This window comes from Nanorana parkeri, unplaced genomic scaffold, assembly GCF_000935625.1.
Source record: "Nanorana parkeri isolate BGI_ZX_2015 unplaced genomic scaffold, ASM93562v1 scaffold802, whole genome shotgun sequence".
NCBI classification, from domain to species: Eukaryota; Metazoa; Chordata; class Amphibia; order Anura; family Dicroglossidae; genus Nanorana; species Nanorana parkeri.
In genome coordinates, this window is record NW_017307070.1 from 343,583 (window position 1) to 355,745 (window position 12,163).

Here is a 12,163-nt window from a genome sequence, read left to right on the forward strand (position 1 = left end):
AACAAAATTCCACTTTCAGCACCTTTTCCACTCCCGTGACATGTCCGGCCCCGAGAGAAAGTTGTACTTTTCGTTTTAACTGACTGTGAAAGGGCTCTTTGCACTTCATATTTCCCTTTCATAGGCAGCAGGTTTGGCTCCAGGGCAGGGAGAGGGGGTAGAATAGGAAGGCCGGACCTCGTCGTTGCCGTTGCTATGGCGACGGTGTGCGGAAGCCTATGCCAAATGCAAAAGATAAAAAAGAGCCACCCGAAAATGGCTCACCTGCCGTGAGGATGAATTTAACAATTTCCCCAAGTGCCTTGATGTGTTCAGTTCTACACGTTTTTTTAGCCTCGGAAGCCGTCAAATGGCAAAGGATGGTGACAAAGGCCCGGGGCTAAGAGAAATGGCCTCTCCACAGGGGAGGAACAGAAAAGCCGAGCATTCCTGTAGGGATGATTAGGGTCCAATTTAAGGGTCAAGCTAAGTGCTAAAGACTCATGCTGGTCTGTACAGCTCCGCGACTACCTGCCTGCCGGGATGGAGTGTGCCATGGGTGGACCCCACAGCGAACGTTTCGCAGGTGCCTACAGATTAGGACCGGAGAGTTCAAAGTAGAGCAGCCCATTAGGGAAAGGCAAATAAGGTTCAAAACTATTTATTACCTCCTGGGAAGATGACGTTACTTTTTATCTGTACACTTTTTGAGAAGTCATGCCAAATATTTGTTGTAGAAGCTCTTTGAGGTTTTAGCCATAGGCGTTTCATGGCTAGTTGGAAAAATCCGGTCCCCGAGTTATTGTACTTTAGAATAGCCGAAATCCCCAGATCCAATCTAATTGTGGGGGGAGGTAAGGGCAAGTGTACAACTGTCTAATGTTATACGCGCCTACCGTACCTCCATAACTGATACAACTATGACAACTTTTCTCAACCTCTCTCCCCACAGGGGAACCCATAAGATCATTTTCAGGTCTTGAGGAACCCCTGCTAATACCAATTCCTTGATGGTCAGTGGAAAAAATGCCACAACATTGGTGATCAGTGAGAAAAATGGTCCTTACATTGGGGGTCAGTGGGAAAAATGCTCCTTACATTGGTGATCAGCGGGAAAAATGCTCCTTACATTGGTGATCAGTGGGAAAAATGCTCCTTACATTGGGGGTCAGTGGGAAGAATGTTCCTTACATTGGAGGTCAGTGGGAAGAATGTCCCTTACATTGGTGGTCAGTGGGAAAAATGCTCCTTACATTGGTGGTCAGTGGGAAGAACGCTCCTTACATTGGTGGTCAGTGGGAAGAACGCTCCTTACAGTGGTGGTCAGTGGGAAGAATGCTCCTTACATTGGTGGTCAGTGGGAAAAATGCTCCTTACATTGGTGGTTAGTGGGAAGAATGTCCCTTACATTGGTGGTCAGTGGGAAAAATGCAACCCTGTTAGTGGTGGCTAGAATGCCACTGTTACAGACAGTAAAAAAGGTCATTGGTGTCTTGCTGGTGGCTCTGCCCCGGAACGTTGGCCCTAGATCTATGCAGGCTCCAACAAATCGGAAGGTCAACAAGCCAAAGTTCAAGGAACCCCTGACAACCTTGGAAGGAACTCTACAGTTCCACGGAACCCTAGTTGAGTATAGCTGATCCATGCAAGTTGCAGTAGTTTTGTCTGACTTGTCTTATGTAAATTGTTACTCTTTTCTGGCCATACTTGCTTGCCATGGCTGGATAAAGTTCTCTGTGGCTCAACAAATGTATTGAAAAGCTCAAAAGCAGAAAAAAAATTCACACACTCAGGAAGATCATTTGAAATTATATTTCCTATGTTGATCAGTTGTAGTGATTGTTTTGTTACCTTCAATGATAGGATTCTGATTGATAGATAACATATTCATGAGTGGCCACCACAAACCTTCCACTGCACTGGGCAAATATCGAAACAATTTTGTCAGTGGGAAAAGCTGATGATAGGTCAAAAGAAATGAACACTTTACTCCTCGGGATGCTGAGTGGTGTCCAAGATAGGACAATGGGTCAACACTTGCAGTTATAGGGGCCTAAGTGTTTATAAGACATCACATCATACCCACAGCATAAGATTACAGGAGTGCAGAACTCCCTTCCTCTGGGTCAGCTGGTTTGGCCTGCCAAAGACTTGTGGTCATAATTTTCAACCGGGACAGTTTTGGAGATGAGAATTGGACAAGAACATGTCTATAGGCAGCTTGTGGTGTGGGCCAGTAGATGACTGTCTAATGTTATACGCGCCTACCGTACCTCCATAACTGATACAACTATGACAACTTTTCTCAACCTCTCTCCCCACAGGGGAACCCATAAGATCATTTTCAGGTCTTGAGGAACCCCTGCTAATACCAATTCCTTGATGGTCAGTGGAAAAAATGCCACAACATTGGTGATCAGTGAGAAAAATGGTCCTTACATTGGGGGTCAGTGGGAAAAATGCTCCTTACATTGGTGATCAGCGGGAAAAATGCTCCTTACATTGGTGATCAGTGGGAAAAATGCTCCTTACATTGGGGGTCAGTGGGAAGAATGTTCCTTACATTGGAGGTCAGTGGGAAGAATGTCCCTTACATTGGTGGTCAGTGGGAAAAATGCTCCTTACATTGGTGGTCAGTGGGAAGAACGCTCCTTACATTGGTGGTCAGTGGGAAGAACGCTCCTTACAGTGGTGGTCAGTGGGAAGAATGCTCCTTACATTGGTGGTCAGTGGGAAAAATGCTCCTTACATTGGTGGTTAGTGGGAAGAATGTCCCTTACATTGGTGGTCAGTGGGAAAAATGCAACCCTGTTAGTGGTGGCTAGAATGCCACTGTTACAGACAGTAAAAAAGGTCATTGGTGTCTTGCTGGTGGCTCTGCCACGGAACGTTGGCCCTAGATCTATGCAGGCTCCAACAAATCGGAAGGTCAACAAGCCAAAGTTCAAGGAACCCCTGACAACCTTGGAAGGAACTCTACAGTTCCACGGAACCCTAGTTGAGTATAGCTGATCCATGCAAGTTGCAGTAGTTTTGTCTGACTTGTCTTATGTAAATTGTTACTCTTTTCTGGCCATACTTGCTTGCCATGGCTGGATAAAGTTCTCTGTGGCTCAACAAATGTATTGAAAAGCTCAAAAGCAGAAAAAAAATTCACACACTCAGGAAGATCATTTGAAATTATATTTCCTATGTTGATCAGTTGTAGTGATTGTTTTGTTACCTTCAATGATAGGATTCTGATTGATAGATAACATATTCATGAGTGGCCACCACAAACCTTCCACTGCACTGGGCAAATATCGAAACAATTTTGTCAGTGGGAAAAGCTGATGATAGGTCAAAAGAAATGAACACTTTACTCCTCGGGATGCTGAGTGGTGTCCAAGATAGGACAATGGGTCAACACTTGCAGTTATAGGGGCCTAAGTGTTTATAAGACATCACATCATACCCACAGCATAAGATTACAGGAGTGCAGAACTCCCTTCCTCTGGGTCAGCTGGTTTGGCCTGCCAAAGACTTGTGGTCATAATTTTCAACCGGGACAGTTTTGGAGATGAGAATTGGACAAGAACATGTCTATAGGCAGCTTGTGGTGTGGGCCAGTAGATGTAGTCATTTCAGGCACCTTTACATTGGTTACATAGTTACATAGTATTTGAGGTTGAATAAAGACATTAGTCCATTAAGTCCAACCTATTAGGATCTCATTCTAGGAGTACCTGTACCCCTGTATGTTACCTGTACCCCTGTATGTTACCTGTACCCCTGTATATTACCTGTACCCCTGTATGTTACCTGCACCCCTGTATATTACCTGTACCCCTGTATATTACCTGTACCCCTGTATATTACAGTCCAACCTATTAGGATCTCATTCTAGGAGTACCTGTACCCGTGTATGTTACCTGCACCCCTGTATATTACCTGTACCCCTGTATATTACCTGTACCCCTGTATATTACGGTCCCTTAAGAAATCGTCCAAAAGTTTCTTGAACAATTCCACATTATTTGCTGAAATCACCGCCTGTGGCAGTGAGTTCCAGACCCCAACTGATCTTACTGTGAAGAACCCCCTTCGCCCCTTGTGCTGGAATTTTTTTTCCACCAATTTTAGGTGGTGGCCTCTAGTTTTTGTAATGGAGTTAATTTTAAACAGTTTATCGCTAATGTTGCTGCCACCATTGAACATTTTGTACATGGAGATCATATCCCCCCTTAATCTCCTCACCTCTAATGTGAACATGTTTAAATTTAGTAGCCTCGTCTCGTAGCTCTGGTCCTCCATACCCCTAATTAGTTTGGTTGCCCTCCGCTGGACTTTTTCCAACTCAAGGACATCTTTTCTTAGTACTGGTGACCAGAACTGGACCGCGTACTCCAGATGAGGTCGAACCAATGATCTATAAAGTGGCAAAATTATAGACTTGTCCCTGCAATACATCCCCTTTTTAATGCAGGTCACACACTGCACGGAATTCAGCCTAACCTCTGGAATCTATTTTTCATGGCTTCCTCGGGCAACGCCCCCAACTCCACTTCATTAGGGAGCAGATAACTGTTATCTATTGATTGGACATCTAAACAAACATCAGCGCTGTTGAGGTCCCTGAATAACAAGTCCCCCCGGATAATGATCAGAGACAACAATCTATTTGCTCTAAAGATGAAGTCCTACAAAGACATCTCCAGCCTCATTCCGAGTCCCATGTTTGCCAACACGGCTATCTGAAGCCATTTTCTGAAAGGGAGCTTTGTCACTGTGGCACGAAACAGAGGAGCCTCTCTTGTTTTGCACGTGTGACCAGAATATCAAGGGGATTATGGAAGGTGCAGAGGACAGGAATCCCATGTGGGAGACTGGAGAGCTGCCCCGCGATGATGGGAGATGGTGACACATGTTTGGCTGAGGGAGCTTTGCTCTCCTGCCAGAATTCTTTGACATGTTGCATGTGAAGTCTGCATGTGACACGACTGTCAGAGAAACAACACAATGTTCACGCCGTGTAGTCTTTAAAGCTGACCTCCATCCTTCACTTCAGTCTTATATCTGACCTCCGGTCTTCTCTTCTATCTGACCTCCGTCATTCCCTTCGGTCTTATATCTGACCTCCGTCCTACCCTTCAGTCTTCTATCTGACCTCCGTCCTTCCCTTCAGTCTTCTATCTGACCTCCGTCCTTCCCTTCAGTCTTATATCTGACCTCCGTCCTTCCCTTCAGTCTTATATCTGACCTTCGTCCTTCCCTTCAGTTTTCTATCTGACCTCTGGCCTTCCCTTCAATCTTATATGTGACCTCCGTCCTTCCCTTCAGTCTTCTATCTGACCTCCGTCCTTCCCTTCAGTCTTCTATCTGACCTCCGTCCTTCCCTTCAGTCTTATATCTGACCTCCGTCCTTCCCTTCAGTCTTATATCTGACCTTCGTCCTTCCCTTCAGTCTTCTATCTGACCTCTGGCCTTCCCTTCAATCTTATATGTGACCTCTGTGCTTCCCTTCAGTCTTATATCTGACCTCCGGCCTTCCCTTCAGTCTTGCACAGTTGTGCCGTCTCCTCTCTTGAACTCGCTTACTTTGATTCCACAGCACACTGGAAGTTTCTCACAATGTGCATTAGAAGCTGCAGCAAGTCAGAGAGAGCCTGCCTCATTTTCTGGCTGGAGGACATCTAGCATCATCTAGCACTTTCCTCCCCCAGCCTGATTGTCCTGACCCGCCCCTTTCGTTCATTGGATTTCAGTTCTTTCAATCATGGAAGCTCAGGATCGCATGTGGGGTGTGGTCTGCATGCAAACATAATCTGCCTAGAAACACCCACAGCTCCAGACTAACATGTGTTAGTCAAGTGTTTGGATATTTGCATAACTCCTCCCAAGAGCCGTCCCACTGCTTGTATAAGGGCTGAGGGCTCTAGAGTGCTGAGGTAGGGTGCTGTGATGTTTTGTACAGTCCCCTGCTGGCTCCTCACACCTTCCATGATCTCCCTGCATTGCATTAGGAAGCACAGAGAGCCGGCGATGATGTCACTGGGTATAACATAAGGAATGTAATGAAAACAGAAAGGATTTATTTAACAACTTTCATGAGCGTGTCAAAGTATAGTGGGACTGCAGCCAAACCACGCTTCTAGTTGTAGATAGAGTGGGAAGGGTTAAAACATCTTTTTATTGCTGTCTTTGCCTCGTTAGGGAGATTTCCCCTCACTTCCTGTCCCAATAGCCACAAAGAGACACAGACAGTAATAAAAAGCTAAGAGCTAAGCTGAACAAACAGGATGAGCCGTCCGAAATGCGCACCGTGGCTGTTCCTGTTGGCACCCTTCCGCCCAGCATCCTTCAATCAAAAAAATCAAAGGAACCGGTCAAAAAATATTCTGTACGTGGTTTTTTTTTTTTAACTAATCGAACAGATATAATGAAACACTTCCACTGGTCTATTAAACAGACAAAAACAGACCAAAAGTTTGCAAATAAGAGAAGTTCATTGTTGGGGTTTACTGACACGTTAATATGATGTCATGCCACCACAATTCAGAGTCCTGGAACAGAATATGGAGCACCATCCATGAGTTGGGCCACCAGAAGGCCAATGTCTGTATTAGGTCTCATCTAGAGCCATCATCTCTACCCTTCTATGTATATTTTGGAGCTATGCCACCCAACATCCTAATGGCTGCCCATTTCCTGTCTGCTCTAGAATCCGTATGATGTACTCAGTATATATTGTGGCAGTGTAAGCCAATGCCACGGTGTAGTCTGGCAACTATGGCACCCAGGACTCTCAGCCACAGGGGCTGAGAGGGTCCAGAGAGTAAACCGTTTTGTAAGGAAGAACCTGGCCTTTCAGATTCCTCCAGGGTTTCAGAATTGTAGCTGGGATCTGGAGCTCTGGAGATTTCTTAGGCCCGGTTCACACCTAGGCGTGTTGTAGCGCGTTCCTACGCTCTGCAAAACGCTCAAACACCGAAATCCCATTATTTCCTATGGGCATGGTTCACACCTGGGCGTATTACAGGCCGTATGAACGTGCTACAAAACGCCCTACGCCCAAAGAAGTACAGGAGCTTCTTTGGGGCGTTTTTGTCGCGCGTATCCATTGGGATACAACCAGGTAGCCCTCAGAAACGCGCGTTTTTTTAACCGCGAATCGCACGATACGAAAACGCGCGACAAGCGCGCATATTCAAAACGCCTAGGTGTGAACCCAGCCTTAGCGCTCTGGGTGGGAGGAAATCTCCAGTCCTGGGGCCAGGTGTTGCCAATGACCAGCTTGGGCTGATCAGGTGGCTGAGAGCAGCCTACTTGGGAAGCAAGCCCAGTGCTCAGTGTTGTGGGAGTTGGAGTTGTGTGTGCATGCGTGTAGGAGGCACACGGACTCAGGTGCGTGCTGGATGCACGAAGGAACAGCCGGGGGAGGCTGGGAGAGGTTAGGATGGTCGGTGACCCTAGGACCTGTGGTACACACTGCTGAGAGAGCAGATTGAGGGGTCACAAGGGGTGAGCAGCGAGAGTTTCTTGGAGCTGTGAAAAGCTACAGAGCGAAGCTAAAAAAATTGTCCTGTATGTTGCTGCTAGAAACTGTCTTGAGTAACAGGGGAGGTCTACCCTGCGGATGGAATGAGATATTTGCTGTTTGCCCTTAATAAAACTACATTTTACTTGCACCTCCTGTCTGCAGTGGAGTGTCCTTGTTACAATATATTTGTCTATTCTATATTTTGCCCTTACAAGACTTTAGGTGGCCGTTCAGTATTTCCATGGCGGACCTTTTTCTGATGTTACAAAGCACCAGTCACTTTGAAGCAGTCCATCAATTCCCATCGTTAATGGTCCCTCTATCACGTCTCGCATGGCCTTTTGACAGCTTTTTAGGGAGCTCCACTATTTGGGATGATAAATGGCCTATACACCAGAGTGGTACAAATTTCTTACAGCTAATTATGTTTGTACCTCACCGGGAGAGAAAGAATTGCCCTCAGCGTGTTGGAGACAAGAGGTGGCAGCGCCAAGGGCCTACCACCATCGACGAATGTTTTCCAACACTGGTGACCCCTCGAAATAATTGCAACCTCTAGTGGTAAATGTGATAGCAAACATATAGAGGGCATTGTCCTCCCCTGACAAATGGAAATGTCTTAAGCCCCCTTTCGAAATTCACATTTCTCCCCCGGTCTGACAAAGCCCCCTTAGACGCTTTAAAACGGCGATCAAAGGGCAATCAATTCAGGTTTGGAAACGGTCGTCAGCAAAGCCGCTCCGCTATTCAACTGAGTAGTCAATCTTGCCCAGGAATGTCGAAAATGACACTTTCACAGGACTTAGCCAAAAATGTAAAAAAAATAAATAAATACATTTCGGGGGGGTAAAAAAAAAAAAAATTGGAGAAAGTGGTCGGGCGCCAACGGCGCTTCAAAAGGAAATGAAAACCCAAATTACTTCTCTATTTACTTAGTGTCAGCGAAGGGTACAAAATACTGTCAAAGCCCCCACCCAAGAGCTTTCGGATGACAGGGATGCTGGAAAGAGAGAGAGAGAGAGAAGTCTTGTCTAAACTTCTCAGACCCTCTCCCAGCATGGGGTCTGCATGCTTTTCTGCCCCATTGTTCCGAAACTTCATAAAGAAAAAAAAAAAAGGAGGAGGAAGAAGAGGGTGAAAAAAAAAAAATCGCACAAAAGCTGTTGAAAACATCCTTAATAACACATTCTAAATAATTTGGCAAAACTGGATGGAAGAACGGGACAGGAAGCACAAACTCGAATTTTAGCTGCAAGACCAGGTTCCCCACCAATAACTTATTTGAACCTCGCATTTCGGAAAGGGGCTTTTTTTGGGGGTTATTTAACCTGTCGGGCATTGAACGTCCCTCGGCTGTTTTTCAGAAGAATGTTTTTGATGGTTCTCTTTGTGAGCTGCGTCTTCCTGCCGCTAGGATGGGGTACGCAGGTGAACTATTGCCATTGCGGCCAAGCCTTGAAGGCTGGTGGACACGACCTATTGACTTCCCGACGTCACCCAAGGCACCTCCACCACCACCGACCCAAGAGAAGACACCGCGTGAGAGGTAAGAGCCAAAACCGGTGGCTTGCTGAACTCCTGTCCACATCAATTACCATTTCCTAGTCAGAGACCTCCTAAGGTGGTCACGGTGGAAGTTCAAGTTTATTGCAGATATCTTTTTGCAGCAAGTTTTGGGTGGGTAAGGGACACAATGCAGAAATGTGTTAAAATATAAGAAAATGGGCCCAAGTGTATGTTGTCTGGACACACTGGACACAGGTATTTCACAGATGGCTTTCCTGTATTTTTCTTTAGATATAATTGGTCATCATCGATAACCAACGAGAGTGAAAATCTGAGATGAGATAACATGCGAGAATTAATTTTTCCTTTTGCTGCTTTTTGTATTGTAAGGATTTCTATAATAGTAAACAGATCAGAATGATCATTGTAGTCCACGCCACTTAGATATTAAGCTAACTGGGGCTAAAGACACCCATAGACGTGAAATGATTGTCCAATATTGGATGATGATCCCCCGTGTTTGTGGGCACCTGCACATATTCCTGGTCCACCAGAGACAATTGCAATCAGTTGTTTTTGGATATTTTGGGGTTATCAAAAAGGGGCACAATCTGACCAGCTGATATTTATTCCCAGTTTTACTGTCCATGGAATGCGACTTTTATTTAAAAAAAATACATATATTTTCAGCTGACATTGTTCATCGTGTCGTCTAACATGATGGCGTGTAAATGTACAAATATATATAGGCGCAGATGGGTTTGTTTTGCCCTGTAGAAAGTAAACAGTTCTTCTATGTAACTTCATTGAAGAATTACAGGTGGTTCTGGACAGATTGCTGTCCACCAATATCTGCTGCTATCCGCCGGTTACCACCACTGTCCGCCGCTAACCACCGCTGTCCGCCGCTAACGACCGCTGCCTGCCGCTAACCACCGCTGCCTGCCGATAACCACCACTGTCTGCTGCTATCCACCACTGTCCGCACCTAACTACTGTTGTCTGCCGTTATCCACCACTGTCTGCCACTATCCACCGCTGTCCGCCACTAACCACCACTGTCGGCCACTATCCGCCGCTGTCCACCGCTAACCACCGTTATTTGCATGTACATCCAGCAGTTACCTGCAGCTAAAGACAAAAATGGCCGGCACTGGACACAATCCCTCTGCAACCAGCGCCGGTCATTTGTCCCCAGCCGTAGATAACTGCTGGATGTACGAATACAGGCAGATAGCGGTGGATAGTGGCAGATAGCGGCAGACAGCTGCGACTCATGTCATTGCTATGTACAGGCTGAGCGGCCGCAGCTCTCTGGATCCACCTGTGATCCTTGCCGCCAGAATCTGCACCCGGACCTCTTTTACTCATGTTATTTAAATTTTAGTGTTTTGGGGTTTTGTGTTGACCACATTCATTGGTCAGTTTATTTGTTTGTCTTAGGGTACATTTACACTACGGTGTTACGGTGACGCGCGTTTGCTGTTACGCACATTATTTGCATTGGTGTGATGCGGTGGTATGCATCTGAATAATACCCCAATGCACTTCACCGACAGATGTGCATTGCAGTGCAGGTGCATGCACCTATATTTTTTTCAGTGCACAACATATTAGTGTGTTTCTATTGGCAAGGTACATTGGGGTCTTTCAGAACGAATGGCATGGCATCACACCAATGCATTGAACCTTACCATCTTGTCTTGACCTGTATTGTGATTGTAATGTCTTCCTTATATTGTACAGCGCTGCGCAAACTGTTGGCGCTCTATAAATCCTGTATAATAATAATAATAATGTACATTGTAGTAAAGCATATGGGAATGCCGCATTATAGCGATGCAATGTGTGGCTGTTGGTATGACGGAACCAGGTACTTGTTAGTTGTTCAGTCCGGTTATTGATAAAGTAGATCTAAACCCAATCACTAAAATCTCACAAATGTCATTTTAATCTGACCAGGAAGATTCCCCATAATACAGACAGCATTTCTATGAGTCATTTTATAAGGTCCTCATTCACACCAGGAGAGTCCAAGAACCCATCGCACTCCTGACCGCTAACCCCAAAGCGATAAGATGGGTGCCGCGGTGGTGAACGGGTGGCAACCGTTATATATCAGTAGCAGCAGGGACACCGGCACTCCAGTAGAAACGTAGAAGGTCTTATTTATTAAAGAGGTGCAACATATCACATAAGTGCAACGACCGTTTCGGGGTCACGCAGGATCCCCTTCCTCAAGCAGTGACATGTCAATCGGTCGTTGCACTTATGTGATATGTTGTAGACTTGTGCGCCGTCAAAAAATTAGTTTAGTTGCGTTTCGGAAATATCCGTTATTTCGTATTTCGTAATTCGTGTCCGAAACTCAATCCGTATTTGTACGAAATACGTATTTTCGTTAGTTTCGTCACATTTTCGTAACTTTACGAACATTGGTTATGATGAAGTTAAAAAGCAAAAATACCTTTGTTAAGGTAACGGAATTCGTATTTCGGATAAAAAAAACAACTACCACATCGACTCCAATATTAACAAAGGTATTTTTGCTTTTTAACTTCATCATAACGAATGTTCGTAACGGAACGAAAATCAGTTAACGGAATTTCGTATTTCGGATAAAAAAAATAAAATCTTGTCGTGTTGTTCAACCTCAATCACAGGGGTAATATTAGATCCCGTTTCAACGAAATTCGGATCCGAAATTCGTTAACGGAATTTCGTATTTCGGATACATTCGGAGACTGCAATTCGTATTTCGGATGCTTCCGAATTTACGGAAATTCGTACGAATTTCAATTCGTAGCGAAACGAATCGCACATGTCTAATATGTTGCACCTCTTTAATAAATAAGACCTTCTAAGTTTCTACTGGAGTGCCGGTGTCCCTGCTTCTACTCATTGACATCAGGTGCACAGATTAACGCAAGCAAGAAAGCAAATGTTCTCTATGTGGCGTGTTCGCATCATACGCGTGCGTTGGTTTGCGTTGCATAAAAATGCGACATGTCTGAATTTTTGCGCAGCCCAATGCAGAACAAGGCGTTACAATGTGCCGCTCAGAGTTTAATGAAGGGGCTGATTTATAAATGCTCCGCCCAGCGCATAGCTCCCTGGGTGGCGCTAGAGCCGTGTGTGAACAGCAACACTGGTGGGGGG

The 12,163-nt window shown here is 45.4% G+C and overlaps 1 protein-coding gene across 1 annotated transcript in view; it reads left to right on the forward strand.

The window, feature by feature from the left end:
* Positions 1–8,848: 8,848 nt before the first annotated feature.
* Positions 8,849–12,163, forward strand: part of ROBO4 (roundabout guidance receptor 4) — a 71,081-nt gene continuing 67,766 nt past the window's right edge. The window contains exon 1 of the mRNA XM_018564973.1: positions 8,849–9,044. Within this exon, the coding sequence (XP_018420475.1) occupies positions 8,867–9,044 (178 nt within the window). The 5' untranslated portion in view covers positions 8,849–8,866. The remainder of the gene's footprint in view (positions 9,045–12,163) is intronic.